At 66.7% G+C, this 17,616-nt stretch overlaps 1 protein-coding gene across 1 annotated transcript in view; it reads left to right on the forward strand.

Annotated features, from left to right (window-relative positions):
- LOC147526102 (filamin-C-like) overlaps window positions 1–17,616 on the forward strand; it is a gene marked incomplete at its 5' end in the record, with an annotated part of 51,367 nt that overhangs the window by 14,745 nt on the left and 19,006 nt on the right. Inside the window, 15 exons of the mRNA XM_086630483.1 lie at window positions 261–384; window positions 1,213–1,373; window positions 1,486–1,576; window positions 2,679–2,848; window positions 5,071–5,188; window positions 5,795–6,057; window positions 7,146–7,743; window positions 9,898–10,071; window positions 10,966–11,128; window positions 11,848–12,008; window positions 13,029–13,196; window positions 14,184–14,307; window positions 14,388–14,544; window positions 16,174–16,363; window positions 17,435–17,458. Coding sequence (XP_086486609.1) covers window positions 261–384; window positions 1,213–1,373; window positions 1,486–1,576; window positions 2,679–2,848; window positions 5,071–5,188; window positions 5,795–6,057; window positions 7,146–7,743; window positions 9,898–10,071; window positions 10,966–11,128; window positions 11,848–12,008; window positions 13,029–13,196; window positions 14,184–14,307; window positions 14,388–14,544; window positions 16,174–16,363; window positions 17,435–17,458 — 2,686 coding nt within the window. The remainder of the gene's footprint in view (window positions 1–260; window positions 385–1,212; window positions 1,374–1,485; window positions 1,577–2,678; window positions 2,849–5,070; window positions 5,189–5,794; window positions 6,058–7,145; window positions 7,744–9,897; window positions 10,072–10,965; window positions 11,129–11,847; window positions 12,009–13,028; window positions 13,197–14,183; window positions 14,308–14,387; window positions 14,545–16,173; window positions 16,364–17,434; window positions 17,459–17,616) is intronic.

The raw sequence follows: 17,616 nt of genomic DNA on the forward strand, positions 1-17,616 counted from the left end.
GTGCTGGGGTGACGATGGGAGTCCCATAGGGTGCTGAGGTGGCCATGGGGGTCCCATGGGGTGCTGGGGTGGCCATGGGAGTCCTTTGGGGTGCTGGGGATGGAGACAGGGGTCCCAAACCTATGGGGTGCTGGGGGTGGGGTTGGGGGTCCCAGGTCCATGAGGTGCCAGACAGAGTGATGGCGAGTGGGGGATGTCGGGCGAGGGGAGGGGTTCATGGCACCCCAGGTGCCCACGGGTGACACCCCCTGTGCCCACAGGTGAGCGTGGGCGAGGGCAGCCACCCCAGCAAGGTGAAGGTCTACGGGCCAGGCGTGGAGAAGACGGGGCTGAAGGCCAACGAGCCCACCTACTTCACCGTGGACTGCAGCGAGGCCGGGCAGGGTGGGTACCCACCACGGGGGGCACCCAGCACCCATGGAGACCCCTTTGTGGGTGGGACAGCCATGTCCTGCATCCCTGGTCCACCATCCTTGGTCCTGGTCCTGCATCCTTGGTCCATCACCTCTGGTCCATCATCCTGGGACCTGCTCCATCAGTCCTGGTCCTGCATCCCTGGTCCATCATCTCTCACCCTGGACCTGGTCCTTCATCCCTGGTCTATCATCCCTGGTCCTGGTCCTTCATCCATGGTCCAGGTCCACCGTCTCCAGTCCTGGTCCATCATCCTTGGCCTATTGGTTCTGATCCATCATCTCTCGCCCTGGGCCTTCATCCATGGTCCTGGTCCATCATCCCTGGACCTAGTCCTGCATCCATGGTCCTGGTCCATCATCCATGGTCCTGGTCCTGGTCCTGCATCCCTGGTCCTGGCCCATCATCCCTGGTCCATCATCCCTGGACCTAGTCCTGCATCCATGGTCCTGGTCCTTCATCTGTGGTCCTGGTCCTTCATCCATGGTCTTGGTCCATCATCCCTGGTCCATCATCCCTGGACCTAGTCCTGCATCCATCTGTGGTCCTGGTCCTTCATCCATGGTCTTGGTCCATCATCCCTGGACCTAGTCCTGCATCCATCTGTGGTCCTGGTCCTTCATCCATGGTCTTGGTCCATCATCCCTGGTCCATCATCCCTCAGCCCTGGTCCCTCATCCATCACCCCTGCTCCACCACCCCCGTGTCCCTGGTCCAACCCCACCCCCTGGTGCCACCCCAGGAGCAGGGTGGGGGGGAGGAGCGGGTGGTGACCCAGCCTTGACCCCACCCCCCCAGGTGACGTCAGCATCGGCATCAAGTGCGCGCCGGGCGTGGTGGGGCCGCTGGAGGCCGACATCGACTTTGACATCATCAAGAACGACAACGACACCTTCACGGTCAAGTACACGCCGCCGGGCGCCGGGCTCTACACCATCATGGTCCTCTTCGCCAACCAGGTACCGCCCGCCCGCCCTGGTGGGTGCCCACCCGCGCCACCGTGATGTCACCGCGCCGCCGTGACATCACCATGCGGCTGTGATGTCACCGCGCCGCCGTCTCCGTGCCCAGGAGATCCCCAGCAGCCCCTTCCGCATCACGGTGGACCCGTCCCACGATGCCACCAAGGTCAAGGCCGAGGGGCCCGGGCTGAGCCGCACCGGTGAGGCGGGGGCTGTGGGGCGGGGGCTGTGGGTCGCGGTGGGTCGCTATGGGGCAGGGCGGTGGGTGGCTGTGGGTGCTGTGGGGTGGTGGGTGCTGTGGGTCGCAGTGGGGCACGGTGGTGGGTGCGATGGGTTGGTGGGTGCGGTGGGTCATGGTGGGTTGGTGGGTGCCGTGGGTCGCTATGGGGTGGTGGGTGCTGTGGGTTGCAGTGGGGCACAGCGGTGAGTTGGTGGGTGCGGTGGGTTTCTATGGGGCGGTGGGTGCCACGGGTCGGTGGGGTGTGGTGGGTTGCTATGGGGTGGTGGGTTGCAGCGTGTTGGTGGGTGCTGGGGGTCGCTGTGGGTCGGTGGGTGCTGTGGGTCGGTGGGTGCTGTGGGTTGCTGTGGGTCGGTGGGTCGCTATGGGTTGCTATGGGTCGGTGGATGCGGTGGGTCGCTGTGGGTCGGTGGATGCTGTGGGTTGCTGTGGGTCGCTATGGGTTGGTGGGTGCTGTGGGTCGCTGTGGGTCGGTGGGTGCTGTGGGTCGCTGTGGGTCGCTGTGGGTCGGTGGGTGCTGTGGGTCGGTGGGTGCTGTGGGTTGCTGTGGGTCGGTGGGTGCTGTGGGTCGCTGTGGGTCGCTATGGGTCGTGGTGGGTCGCTGTGGGTCGCTGTGGGTCGCTGTGGGTTGGTGGGTCGCTGTGGGTCACTATGGGTCGCTGTGGGTCGGTGGGTCGCTATGGGTCGCTGTGGGTCGCTATGGGTCGCTGTGGGTCGCTGTGGATTGGTGGGTGCTGTGGGTCGCTGTGGGTCGCTGTGGGTCGGTGGGTCGCTGTGGGTCGCTGTGGGTCGCTATGGGTCGCGGTGGGTCGCTGTGGATCGGTGGGTCGCGGTGGGTCGCTGTGGGTCGCTATGGGTCGCGGTGGGTCGGTGGTTTGCTGTGGGTCGCGGTGGGTCGCTGTGGGTCGGTGGGTCGCTATGGGTCGCTGTGGGTCACTATGGGTCGCTGTGGGTCGGTGGGTCGCTGTGGGTCGGTGGGTCACTATGGGTCGCTGTGGGTCGGTGGGTCACTATGGGTCACTATGGGTCGCTGTGGGTCACTGTGGGTCACTGACCCCCCGCAGGGGTGGAGGCGGGGCAGCCCACCCACTTCACGGTGCAGACGAAGGGGGCGGGGAAGGCGCCGCTGCACGTGCAGTTCGCGGGGGCGGGGCCGGGCGCCGCCGTGCGCGACTTTGACGTCATCGACAACCACGACTACTCGCACACCGTCAAGTACACCCCGCTGCAGCAGGTGCGCCCCACGGACCCCGCCCCATAGGGACCCCGCCCCATAGGGACCCCGCCCCATGGAGACCCCGCCCCATGGATCCCGCCCCATAGATCCCTCGCCCCATAGATCCTCTGCCCCATGGATCCCCCGCCCCATAGGGACCCCGCCCCATAGATCCCGCCCCATAGGGACCCCGCCCCATGGAGACCCCGCCCCATGGATCCCGCCCCATAGATCCCTCGCCCCATAGATCCTCTGCCCCATGGATCCCCCGCCCCATAGATCCCGCCCCATGGATCCTCTGCCCCATGGATCCCCCGCCCCATAGATCCCACCCCATGGAGACCCCACCCCATGGATCCTGCCCCATGGATCCCGCCCCATAGATCCCTCGCCCCATACATCCCCCGCCCCATACATCCCCCGCCCCATACATCCCCCGCCCCATAGGGACCCCGCCCCATAGGGACCCCGCCCCATGGATCCCCCGCCCCATGGATCCCCCGCCCCATGGATCCTCTGCCCCATGGATCCCCCGCCCCATAGATCCCGCCCCATGGATCCTCTGCCCCATGGAGACCCCGCCCCATGGATCCCCCGCCCCATGGATCCCCCGCCCCATAGATCCCCCGCCCCATACATCCCCCGCCCCATAGATTCTCTGCTCCATAGGGACCCCACCCCATAGATCCCTCGCCCCATAGATCCTCTGCCCCATAGATCCTCTGCCCCATAGATCCTGCCCCATAGATCCCCCGCCCCATGGATCCCCCGCCCCATAGATCCTGCCCCACAGAGCCCGCCCCATAGATCCTCTGCCCCATGGAGACCCCGCCCCATGGGGACCCCGCCCCATGGATCCCCCACCCCATGGAGAACCCGCCCCCATGGAGGGACCCCACCCCCATGGAGATCCCACCCCATAGACCCTGCCCCATGGGGACCCCACCCCCATGGGGACCCCTGCCCCATAGAGACCCTGCCCAATAGAGACCCTGCCCCATAGAGACCCCACCCCCATGGGGACCCCGCCCCATAGAGACCCCACCCCATAGAGACCCCACCCCATAGAGACCCCACCCCATGGAGGGACCCCGCCCCGCGGAGCACCCTAAACCACAGGGCACCCCATGGGGCACCCCATAGAGGGACTCCACCCCATGGGACACCCACCCCATAGAGGGACCCCATAGGGGCACCCCGTGGGGCCACCCCCCCCCCCGCCATGGGGCACCCCATAGAGGGACCCCGACTGACACCCACCACCTGGGCGCCCCCAAAACAGCCCCCCATACCCACCCCCCCCAGCACCCATGGGTGACCCCAACCCCCCCCCAGCTGCCCCCCAGCACCCATGGGTGACCCCAACCCCCCCCCAGCTGCCCCCCCAGCACCCATGGGTGACCCCAACCTGCCCCCCAGCTGCCCCCCAGCACCCATGGGTGACCCCAACCCCCCCCCAAGCTGCCCCCCAGCACCCATGGGTGACCCCAACCCCCCCCAGCTGCCCCCCAGCACCCATGGGTGACCCCAAACTCCCCCCCCAGCTGCCCCCCAGCACCCATGGGTGACCCCAACCCCCCCCCAGCTGCCCCCCAGCACCCATGGGTGACCCCAACCCCCCCCAGCTGCCCCCCCGCACCCATGGGTGACCCCAACCCCCCCCCCAAGCTGCCCCCCAGCACCCATAGGTGACCCCAACCCCCCCCAGCTGCCCCCCCAGCACCCATGGGGGACCCCAACCCCCCCCCAACTGCCCCCCAGCACCCATGGGTGACCCCAAACTGCCCCCCAGCTGCCCCTCAGCACCCATGGGTGACCCCCATCTCCCCCCCCAGCTGCCCCCCCAGCACCCATGGGTGACCCCAACCCCCCCCCAAAGCTGCCCCCCAGCACCCATAGGTGACCCCAAACCCCCCCCAGCTGTCCCCCAGCACCCATGGGGGACCCCAACTCCCCCCCCAGCTGCCCCCCCAGCACCCATGGGTGACCCCAACTCCCCCCTCAGCTGCCCCCCAGCACCCATGGGTGACCCCAACCTGCCCCCCAGCTGCCCCCCAGCACCCATGGGTGACCCCAACCCCCCCAGCTGCCCCCCAGCACCCATGGGTGACCCCAACGCCCCCCTCCCCTCCTGAATCCCATATGGATCCGGTTGGGGGGGGGTATGTCCCACTCCCCCCCAGCACCCATGGGTGGGGTTGGTGCCCCCCCAGCGCCCTGACGCGGCGGGTGCCCCGCAGGGTCCCCTGTCGGTGGTGGTCACCTACGGGGGGGACCAGGTCCCGCGCAGCCCCTTCCCCGTCACCGTGGCCCCCCCCCTGCAGCTGGGCCACGTCAAGGTCCTGGGGCTCAACAGCAGTGAGTGGGGGGCACCCTTGGGGGGGGCACCCTTGGGGGGGGCACCCTGGGGTGGGGGTAGGGGGAGGACACACTTGAGAGGGGCACCCTGGGGTTGGGGGGGTACTTGGGGTGAGGGAGGGCACCCTGGGGTGGGCAGGGGGCACTTGGAGGGGGGGGCACCCTGAGGGGCGGGGGGGGGGGGCACCCTTGGGGTGGGCACCCTGGGGTGGGGGTTGGGGGGAGGACACACTTGAGAGGGGCACCCTGGGGTTGTGGGGGGGCACTTGGGGTGAGGGAGGGCACCCTGGGGTGGGCAGGGGGCACTTGGGGGGGGGGGGGGGCACCCTGAGGGGGGGGGGATGGGAGAAAACACTTGGGGGGGGAAACACTTGGGTGGGGGCACCCTTGGGTGGGCAGTGTGCCAGTGGCGGGGGGGGGGTGGGGGGTGGCATTTTGGGGGGGTGGGGAGACCCCCTTGGTGGGGGGAGCACCCTGGCTGGGGGAAGGGACCCTCTTTAGCACCCCTGGGGGGGTGAGACCCCTTTGGGCAGGGTGCCCGCTTGGGTGGGGGGCACCCCCTTGGGTGGGGGGCACCCCCTGACCCCCCCCCCCGTGCCCCCCCAGAGGCGCAGGTGGGGCAGGCGCAGGAGTTCGCGGTGGACACGGCGGGCGCGGGGGGCCAGGGCCGGCTCGAGGTGACGGTGACGGGCCCCGGGCGCCGCGCGGTGCCATGCCGCCTGGGCACCGCGCCCCCCGGCGCCCCCCGCCCCGCCGCCTTCACCCCCCCCGAGGAAGGACCCTACCGCGTCGACGTCACCTATGACGGGCACCCGGTGCCCGGCAGCCCCTTCCTCGTGGAGGCGCAGCTGCCCCCCGACCCCACCAAGGTCAGCCCTGGCACGCGCGTGTGCGACGTGTGCCCACGCCCCCCCTGCCTGGCATGAGTGTGCGCCACATGCGACCACCCCCCTGGCACACACACCCCCCCTCTCATGTGTGGGCGCCCCCTGTGCCCACCCCTAGTGTGCCCACCCCTAGTGTGCCCACCCCTTGCACGCTGACCCCAGCACAGCCGTCTCTTGCACGCCTGCCCCTGGCACCCCCATCCCTTGCACGCTCACTGCCACTGTGCCCATCTCTTGCACGCTGACTCCCAGCACCCCCGCCCCTGGCACGCTCACCCGCAGCGTGCCCACCCCTCGCATGCTCACCCCTAGTGTGCCCACCCCTTGCACACCCCCCAGTGTGCCCACCTCTTGCACACCCCCCAGTGTGCCCGCCCCTTGCACACCTCCACAGTGTGCCCACCCCTTGCACACCCCCCCCAGTGTGCCCACCCCTTGCACACACCCCCAGTGTGCCCACCCCTTGCACACCCCCACAGTGTGCCCACCCCTCGCATGCCCACCCCGTGTGCCCACCCTTTGCACACCCCCCAGTATGCCCACCCCTTGCACACCCCCCTAGTGTGCCCACCCCTTGCACACCCCCACAGCGTGCCCACCCCTTGCACACCCCCCAGCACCCCCCCTCACCTGCAGTGTGCCCAACTCTCGCATGCCCACCCCCAGCGTGCCCTTCCCTTGCACACCCCCCCAGTGTGCCCACCCTTTGCACACCCCCCCAGTGTGCCCACCCTTTGCATACCCCCCCAGTGTGCCCACCCCTTGCACGCCCCCCAGTGTGCCCACCCCTTGCATACCCCCCAGTGTGCCCACCCCTTGCACACCCCCCCAGTGTGCCCACCCCTTGCACACCCCCGCAGTGTGCCCAACTCTCGCATGCCCACCCCCAGTGTGCCCTTCCCTTGCACACCCCCCCAGCGTGCCCACCCCTTGCACGCCCCCCCAGTGTGCCCACCCCTCGCATGCCCACCCCTTGCCCACCCCCCTCGCCCCCTCACCCGCACCGTGCCCACCCCCTCGCCCGCCCCTCGCCCACCCACCCACCCACCCCCCCTCCCCTCTGCCCGCAGGTTCGTGCCCACGGCCCGGGACTCCGCGGGGGGCTGGTGGGGGTCCCGGCGCCCTTCACCATCGAGACGGCGGGCGCGGGCGCCGGGGGGCTGGGGCTGACGGTGGAGGGTCCGTGCGAGGCCAAGATCGAGTGCCAGGACAACGGCGACGGCTCCTGCGCCGTCTCCTACCTGCCCGCCGCGCCGGGCGACTACGCCATCAACATCCTCTTCGCTGGCACCCACGTGCCAGGCAGCCCCTTCACCGCCACCGTGGTGCCACGCTTCGACCCGGAGAAGGTGCGTGCCAGCGGGCCCGGGTTGGAGCGGGGCCGGGCGGGCGAGACTGCCACCTTCACCGTGGACTGCTCGGAAGCGGGCGAGGCGGAGTTGACCATCGAGATCATCTCGGAGGCGGGCACCAAGGCCGAGGTGCTCATCCAGAACAACCGCGATGGCACCTACGCCATCACCTACACGCCCGCCTGCGCCGGCGCCTACACCGTCACCATCAAGTACGGCGGGCGGCCCGTGCCCAAGTTCCCTGCCCGCGTGGCCGTCGAGCCCGCCGTCGACACCGCCGACGTCAAGGTCTACGGCAAAGGCGTGGAGCCGCGAGGTGAGGGCGGCCGGTGGCGCTGGTGGTGGGGCCTGATGCCCGCAGGATGCTTCTCCCCGTGGGCACCTCTCCCTCGTGGCCATCTCCTCCCCGTGGGCACCATCCATGGGTTTCTCCTCCCCATGGACGTGTTCTCGTCATGGGGACATCCTCATTGGATGGGCATCCCCATGGGCACCTCTCCCTCATGGCCATCTCCTCCCCATGGGCACCATCCAGGGGTGTCTCCTCCCCATGGGCACCATCCAGGGGTGTCTCCTCCCCGTGGGCACCATCCAGGGGTTTCTCCTCCCCGTGGGCACCATCCAGGGGTTTCTCCTCCCCATGGGCACCTCTCCCTCATGGCTCTGTCCTCCCCTTGGGCACCATCAGTGGGTTTCTCCTCCCCATGGACGTGTTCTCCTCATTGGATGGGCATCCCCATGGGCACCTCTCCCTCATGGCCATCTCCTCCCCATGGGCACCATCCAGGGGTGTCTCCTCCCCGTGGGCACCATCCAGGGGTTTCTCCTCCCCGTGGGCACCATCCATGGGTTTCTCCTCCCCATGGACGTGTTCTCCTCATGGGGACCTCCTCCTTGGATGGGCATCCCCATGGGCACCTCTCCCTCATGGCCATCTCCTCCCCATGGGCACCATCCATGGGTGTCTCCTCCCCATGGGCACCTCTCCCTCCCTCATGGCTCTGTCCTCCCCATGGGCACCATCAGTGGGTTTCTCCTCCCCATGGACGTGTTCTCCTCATTGAATGGGCATCCCCATGGGCACCTCTCCCTCATGGCCATCTCCTCCCCATGGGCACCATCCAGGGGTGTCTCCTCCCCATGGGCACCATCCATGGGTGTCTCCTCCCCGTGGGCACCCTTGATGGGTGTCTCCTCCCCATGGGCACCTCTCCCTCCCTCATGGCTCTGTCCTCCCCATGGGCACCATCAATGGGTTTCTCCTCCCCATGGACGTGTTCTCCTCATTGGATGGGCATCCCCATGGGCACCTCTCCCTCATGGCCATCTCCTCCCCATGGGCACCATCCATGGGTGTCTCCTCCCCATGGGCACCATCCATGGGTGTCTCCTTCCCATGGGCACCATCCATGGGTTTCTCCTCCCCATGGACGTGTTCTCCTCATGGGGACCTTCTCATTGGATGGGCATCCCCATGGGCACCTCTCCCTCATGGCCATCTCCTCCCCATGGGCACCATCCATGGGTGTCTCCTCCCCATAGGCACCCTTGATGGGTGTCTCCTCCCCATGGGCACCTCTCCCTCCCTCATGGCTCTGTCCTCCCCATGGGCACCATCAATGGGTTTCTCCTCCCCATGGGCATGCTCTCCTCATGGGGATCTCCTCGTTGGATGGGCATCCCCATGGGCACCTCTAACTCGTGGCCATCTCCTCCCCATGGGCACCCTTGATGGTGTCCCCTCCCCATGGGCACCATCCATGGGTATCTCCTCCCCATGGGCACCTCTCCCTTATGGCTCTGTCCTCCCCTTGGGCACCATCAGTGGGTTTCTCCTCCCCATGGTCATGTTCTCCTCATGGGGGACCTCCTCGTTGGCATCTCTCACTCATGGCCATCTCCTCCCCATGGGCACCATCCATAGGTGTCCCCTCCCCATGGGCACCCTTGATGGGTTTCTCCTCCCCATGGACGTGTTCTCCTCATGGGCACCTCCCCATTCAATGGGCATCCCCACGATCTCCTTCCCTTCATGGCCATCTCCTCCCCATGGGCATTCTCAATGGGTTTCTCCTCCCCATGGACACACCCTCCCCAGGGGCATCCTCATGGACATGTGCCCTCCATGACCATCTCCCCCTTGGATGGGCATCTTCTTGGGCACCTCCTCCTCACGGGCATCCCCATGGACATCTCCTCCCCATGGGCACCCTTGACAGGCATCTCCTCCCCATAGACACCCCCATGGCCACCTCCTCCCCACGCCACCCTTGCCCATGAGGTCCTTGGGACATCCCCACGGTCACCCCATCTCCTGGAGGGGCTCCCCCGGGCACCCCGTCCCCCCGTCGTGGTGGGGCGCAGCAGGACGAGGGGCTGGAGACCCCCCAGTTCGGGAAGGGCGGGTGGTGGGTGGTGGGTGAGGACCCCCTCGGCGGGCGGGCGCTGAGGGTGCCGTGCCACCCCGCAGGGGTGCTGCGGGAAGTGGCCACCGACTTCACGGTGGACGCCCGGGCGCTCACCAAGACGGGGGGACCCCACGTCAAGGCCCGGGTGGTCAACCCCTCGGGGGCCACCACCGACGCCTACGTCACCGACCACGGCGATGGCACCTACCGTGTGGACTACACCCCCTACGAGGACGGTGAGAGACCCCCCCCCGGGGACCCCCACCCACTCCAGGGACCCCCCACCCTGGCCAGTCGTCCTTCATCCCTCAAGGAACCCTTGGAGAGGGACCCCCCTCAAGCCCCGTCCACCCTCAAATTCCTGAGACCCCCCCAAGCCCCACCAAGGAGCCCCCAAACTCTCTGAGATCCTCCAAACCTCAACCAGGGACCCCCAAGCCACTTGAGATCCCCCCAAAGCCCCATCAAGGAAAGCCCAAACCCCTTGAGACCTTCCTCAAACCCCAACTAGGGACCTCCAAACCCCTCCAAGACCCCACCAAGGGACCCCCAAACCCCCTGAGATCCCTCCAGACTCCAACCATGGACCTCCAAATCCCCTGAAACCCTCCTCAAACCCCACCCAGGGACCCTCAAACCCCCTGAGATCCCCCAAACCCCAACCAGGGACTCTCAATCTCCACCCAAACCCCAACCAGGGACCCCCAAAACCCTGAGACCCCCCCAAAAACACCACCAAGAAGGAACCTCCAAACCCCCTGAGATCCCCCCAAACCCCACCAAGGACCCCCAAACCCCTTGAGACCCTCTCAAACTCCAACCAGCGACCCCCAAACCCCCTGAGACCCTCTCAAACCCCACCCAAGGACCCCAAACCCCCTGAGACCCTCCTCAAACTCCACCCAAGGACCTCCAAACCCCTTGAGACCCTCCCAAACTCCAACCAGTGACCCCCAAGCCCCCTGAGACCCTCCTCAAACCCCACCCAAGGGTCCCCAAATCCCTTGAGACCCTCCTAAACCCCACCCAAGGGTCCCCAAACCCCTTGAGACCCTCCTAAACCCCACCCAAGGACCTCCCCTCCATGGTGGGGCAGGCAGGAGGGTGACGGCGTGCCCCCTCCCTGCCAGGCGTGCACCGGGTGGAGGTGACCTACGACGAGGTGGCCGTCCCCAAGAGCCCCTTCCGCGTGGGGGTGGCGGAGGGCTGTGACCCCAGCCGCGTGCGGGCACACGGGCCCGGCCTGGAGGGCGGCCTCGTCGGCAAGGCCAACCGCTTCACCGTGGAGACCAGGTGGGCACCGGACCCCCCGCGGCCACCTCCCACCCCTGCCACCAGTGTGGCACCTCCTTCTCCTGCGATGGAGGTGCCACCTCCATCCTGTGCCATTGGATGCGTCACCTCCGTCCCATGCCACCAGTGTGGCACCTCTGTCCTCCTGCCATGGGTGTGGCACCTCCATCTCTTGCCACCAATGTGGGATTTCCAACCCCTGCCATGGATGTGGCATCTCCATCCCCTTGCCACCATTGTGCCATCTCCATCTCCTTGCCATGGAGGTGGCATCTCCATCCTGTCGCCACCATCACGACATCTCCATCTCCTCGCCACCATTGTGACATCTCCATCCCCTTACCATGGAGGTGGCATCTCCATCCCCTTGCCACCGTCATGCCATCTCCATCTCCTTGCCATGGAGGTGACATCTTCATCCCCTTGCCACCATCATGCTATCTCCTTGCCATGGAGGTCACATGTCCATTCTGTCACCATCATTGCGATATCTCCATCCCTTTGCCACCATCGTGAGACCTCCATCCACCTGCCATGGAGGTGGCATCTCCATCCCCTTGCCGTGGAGGTGACACCTCCATCCAGCCCCACGCCACCACCATGACACCTCCATCCACCTGCCATGGAGGTGGCATCTCCATCTCCCTCCCACGGACACACCCCTCCCACCCCGGCCGTGCCACCCGTGACCACGTCCCTGAGCGGCACCATGCCCACAGGGGCGCAGGCACGGGGGGGCTGGGCCTGGCCATCGAGGGGCCCTCCGAGGCCAAGATGTCCTGCAAGGACAACAAGGACGGGAGCTGCACGGTGGAGTACATCCCCTTCACGCCCGGCGACTACGATGTCAACATCACCTTCGGTGGCCACCCCATCCCTGGTGCGTGGCTGGGGCTGGGGGTGGCCAGGGGCACCCACCGGGGTGGCCGTGGGGCGGGGGTGGGTTCCTGGGTGCTGGCGGCTGGGGGTGATCGTGATGGCCTCATGCCCACAGCCATGGTGACCCCGTGGCTGTGCTGACTCCACCCACTGACCATGGCTGTCCCTACGGCCGTGGCTTTGGTGGCTCCATGTCCATGTTGACCCCATGGAGGTGTTGACCCTGTAGAGACATTGACCCCATGGCCATGCTGTCTCCATGCTGTGCCCATGCCCGTGTTGACCCCATGGAGATGTTGACCCTGTGGACATGGTGACCCCATGGACATGTTGACCCACGGCTATGCTGCACCTGCGGCCACGTTGACTCCACAGCCATGCTGACCCATGGCCATGCTGTCCCCATGTTGTCTCCATGGCCGTGTTGACCACATGGCCATGTTGACCCCTGGCCAGTCTATCGCCACACTGTTGTTGACCCCATGGCCATGTTGACCCCATGGCCACGTTATACCCCATGGCCAGGTTGACCCATGGCCGTGCTGTTCCTATACTGTCCCCATGGCCACGTTGACTCCATGGCCATGTTGATTCATGGCCGTGCTGTCCCCATGCCCACATTGACTCCATAACCATGTTGATCCATGGCCATGTTGACCCCATGGCCATATTGACCCCTGGCTGATCTATCCCCACGCTGTTGTTGACCCCATGGCCATGTTGACCCCCTGGCCACGTTGACTCCACAGTCATGCTGACCCATGGCCATACTGTCCCCATGGCCGTGTTGACCCCATAGACATGTTGACCCCTGGCCAGTCGATCCCCACGCTGTCATTGACCCCATGGCCATGCTGACCCCATGGCCACATTGACTCCATGGCCATGTTGACCCATGCCCATTCTGTCCCCATGGCCATGTTGACCCCTGGCCGTGCTGTCCCCACGCTGTCATTGACCCCATGGCCGTGTTGACCCCATGGCCACCCCAAGCTCCCCCCTGACCCCACCGCTGCCGCAGGGAGCCCGTTCCGGGTGCCGGTGAAGGACGTGGTGGACCCCAGCAAGGTGAAGTGCTCGGGGCCGGGGCTGGGCCCCAGCGTGAGGGCACGGGTGCCCCAGACCTTCACCGTGGACTGCAGCGCCGCGGGGCTGGCGCCCCTGGAGGTCACCCTGCTGGGACCCTCCGGTACGTGGGGACACGGTGGGGGCGTGGGTGGAGGGAGGGTCTTACCCCTGGGGTGTCCTGCCCATGGCGTGTCCTCCTCCATGGGATGTTCTCCTCCATGGGGTGCCCAACTCCATGAGTTGTCCTGCTCCATAGGGTGCCCAACCACATGGATGCCCTAATCCATAGGATGTCCCTGCCCCATAGATGTCCTACCCCATGAGTTGTCCTGCCCCATGGATGTCCTGCTCCATAGGATGTCCAACCCCATGGGTCCCATGCTCCATAGGGTGCCCAACCACATGAATGCCCTAATCCATAGGGTGTCCTGCTCCATAGGGCGCCCTGTCCCATGGATGCCCTACTCCATAAGGTGTCCTGCCCCATGGGATGTCCTGCCCCATGGGATGTCCTGCTTCATATGGTGCCCAAGCCCATGGATACCCTATTCCATGGGATGTCCTGCCCCATGGGATGCCCTGCCCTATAGGATGTCCTGCCCCATAGGGTGTCCAACCCCATGGATGCCCTACTCCATAGGGCATCCTGTCTCATAAGGTGTCCTGCCCCATGGAAGTCCTGCCCCATGCATGCCCTACTCCATAAGGTGTCCTGCTCCATGGGATGTCTTGCCCCATGGATGCCCTACTGCATAAGGTGTCCTGCCCCATGGGATGTCTTGCCCCATGGATGTCCTGCTTCATGGGTTGTCCTGCTTCATATGGTGCCCAAGCCCATAGATACCCTATTCCATGGGATGTCCTGCCCTATAGGATGTCCTGCCCCATAGGGTGTCCAGCCTCATGGATGCCCTACTCCATAGGGCATCATGTCCCATAAGGTGTCCTGCCCCATGGAAGTCCTGCCCCATGGATGCCCTACTCCATAAGGTGTCCTGCCCCATGGGATGTCCTGCCCCATGGGACGCCCTACCGTTGGCTGCTCTGCCCCACAAGTCTCCCCACCCCACGGCTCCCCCCCAGCCCCACTGATGCCCACCCCCCGCAGGTCTGGCGGAGCCGGTGGAGATCCGCGACAACGGCGACGGCACCCACAAGGTCAACTACACCCCGGGCACCGACGGGCCCTACACCGTGGCCGTCAAGTACGCCGACCAGGAGGTGCCCCGTAGGTGAGGACCCACCACCCTGGGGTGGGGTGGGGTGGGACGGGACCACCGCCCCACTGACCTCTCCCACCCACCACCCGCAGCCCCTTCAAGATCAAGGTGCTGCCGGCGCACGATGCCAGCAAGGTGCGTGCCAGCGGGCCGGGGCTGAGCGCCAGTGGCATCCCTGCCAGCCTGCCCGTCGAGTTCACCATCGACGCCCGCGACGCGGGCGAGGGGCTGCTCACCGTCCAGATCCTGGTGGGTGGCATGGGGTGGCATGGGGTGGGGTGGGGACTCCAGCCCGGGAGGTGGTGGGGCACGGCGGTGGGTGTTGAGCTGCACAGGGTGGTCTGGTGCCCGCGGCGTGGTGGGGTGGAGGTTCATGGGTGGCTTGGAGGGTAGGACGTGGCAGGGTGGGACCCACATGGTGCCCTGGCATGCATGCTGTTGGGTGCTGAGCCCCATATGTTGTGCTAGAACCATGCCATGGGGTGCTGGGACCCATATTGTTGCCCTGGCACCCATGCCATGGGGTGCTGAGACCCATATTGTTGCCCTGGCACTCGTGCTGTTGGGTGCTGGGACCCACATGGTGTCCTGGCACACATGCCGTTGGGTGCTGAGCCCCATATGTTGTGCTAGAACCATGCCATGGGGTGCTGAGCCCCATATTGTAGCCCTGGCACCCATGCCATTGGGTGCTGGGACCCATATAATGCCCTGGCACCCATGCCATGGGGTGGTGGGACCTATAGAGTGCCCTGGCACCCATGCCATGGGATGCTAATCCCCATATGTTGCCCTGGCATCCAACACCATGGGGTGCTGAACCCCATAGGGTGCCCTGGCACGCATGCCATGGGGTGCTGAGCCCCATAGGATGCCCTGGCACCCAACACCATGGGGTGCTGAGCCCCATAGGGTGCCCTGGCACCCAGCACCATGGGGCACTGACCCCCATATGGTTCCCTGCCACCCTTGCCGTTGGGTGCTGAGCCCCATAAGGTGCCCTGGCACCCACACCATGGGGTGCTGAGCCCAATATGTTGTCCTGGCACTCATGCTGTGGGGCACTGAGCCCCATATGTTGCCCTGGCACTCATGCCATTGGGTGCTGAGCCCCATAGGGTGCCGTAGCACCCTCACTATGGGGTGCTGAGCCCCATAGGGTGCCCTGGCACCCAACACCATGGGGCACTGACCCCCATATGGTTCCCTGCCACCCTTGTCGTTGGGTGCTGAGCCCCATAAGGTGCCCTGGCACCCAACGCCATGGGGCACTGACCCCCATATGGTTCTCTGCCACCCTTGCCGTTGGGTGCTGAGCCCCATAAGGTGCCTTGGCACCCACATCATGGGGTGCTGAGCCCAATATGTTGTCCTGGCACTCATGCTATGGGGCACTGAGCCCCATATGTTGCCCTGGCACCCATGCCATTGGGTGCTGAGCCCCATAGGGTGCCGTAGCACCCTCACTATGGGGTGCTGAGCCCCATATGTTGCCCTGGCACCCATGCCATTGGGTACTGAGCCCCATAGGGTGCCGTAGCACCCTCACTATGGGGTGCTGAGCCCCATAGGGTGCCCTGGCACCTACCCCGTTGGGCACTGACCCCCATATGGTTCCCTGCCACCCTTGTCGTTGGGTGCTGAGCCCCATAAGGTGCCCTGGCACCCACACCATGGGATGCTGAGCCCAATATGTTGTCCTGGCACTCATGCTATGGGGCACTGAGCCCCATATGTTGCCCTGGCACCCATGCCATTGGATGCTGAGCCCCATAGAGTGCCCTGGCACCTACCCCGTTGGGCGCTGGGCCCCACCGGGTGCCCGGGCGGGTGCCTTTTCCCCGTGCCACGGGGTGCTGAGGCGGGGGGTGCCCGCAGGACCCCGAGGGGCAGCCCAAGAAGGCGTCGATCGGCGACAACGGCGACGGCACCTACACGGTGTCCTACGTGCCCGACGTGCCCGGGCGCTACACCATCACCGTCAAGTACGGCGGCGACGACATCCCGCGCTCGCCCTTCCGCACCCTGGCAGTGCCCGCCGGCGACGCCAGCAAGTGCCTCGTCACAGGTGCGCCCTGCCCCATGGCACCACCGCTGCCCCACGGCAGCCCCGTCCTGCCCCACAGCGGCCCCGCTGCCCCACACGGCGGCCCCGTCCTGCCCCACGGCATCTCCTCGGTGCCCCGTGGCATCGCTTGCTGCCCCATGGCGTCCTCTTGCTGCCCCGTGGCATCCCCATGCTGCCCCGCAGCATCCCTGTGCTGCTTCCTCCTGCCCCACGGCGTCCCCTTCTGCCCCACGGCATGACTTACTGCCCCACAGCACCTCCTTCCTGCCCCATGGCATCACCTACTGCCCCACGGCGTCTCCTTCCTGCCCCACGGCATCCCCTTCCTGCCCCACGGCGTCCCCTTCCTGCCCCACGGTGTCCCCTTCCTGCCCCATGGCATCCCCTTCCTGCCCCACGGCGCCTCCTTCCTGCCCCATGGCATCACTTACTGCCCCACAGCACCTCCTTCCTGCCCCATGGCATCCCCTTCCTGCCCCACGGCGCCTCCTTCCTGCCCCATGGCATCACTTACTGCCCCACAGCGCCTCCTTCCTGCCCCATGGCATCCCCTTCCTGCCCCACGGCGTCCCCTTCCTGCCCCATGGCATCACTTACTGCCCCACGGCGCCTCCTTCCTGCCCCATGGCATCCCCTTCCTGCCCCACGGTGTCTCCTTCCTGCCCCATGGCATCACTTACTGCCCCACGGCGTCCCCTTCCTGCCCCATGGCATCCCCTTCCTGCCCCACAGCGTCCCCTTCCTGCCCCATGGCATCACTTACTGCCCCACGGCGCCTCCTTCCTGCCCCATGGCATCCCCTATCTCCCCACTGCCCCACACCATCCCCGTGTTGCCCCCCGCTGCCCCCCAGCACCCCCGTGCTGCCCCACGGCGTCACCCATTGCCCCACAGCGGCCCCTCCCCCCCCCGGCACCCCCTCCTCACCCCACGGCTGCCCCCACCCCCTGCCCCATCGCCCCCCCCAGCTGCCCCACTGCTGCCCCCCACCCCTGCCCCACGGCGCAGTGGGGCTGAGCGGCCCCCCCGCCCCCGCCCCCATCTCACGTGGTCTCTGGTCTCTCTCCGCAGTTTCCATTGGGGGCCACGGACCCGGTAAGTGGCTCCGGGGGCGGGGCCAGTGGTGGGGCGGAGCTGTGGGTCTCCGTGACCATGACCATAACCATGGCCATGACCATGGCCATGATCATGACCATGACTACGGTCATGACCACGACCATGATGATGGCCATGACCATAACCATGATCACGGT

Source organism: Tauraco erythrolophus, unplaced genomic scaffold (assembly GCF_009769465.1).
Source record: "Tauraco erythrolophus isolate bTauEry1 unplaced genomic scaffold, bTauEry1.pri scaffold_100_arrow_ctg1, whole genome shotgun sequence".
Lineage (NCBI taxonomy): Eukaryota > Metazoa > Chordata > Aves > Musophagiformes > Musophagidae > Tauraco > Tauraco erythrolophus.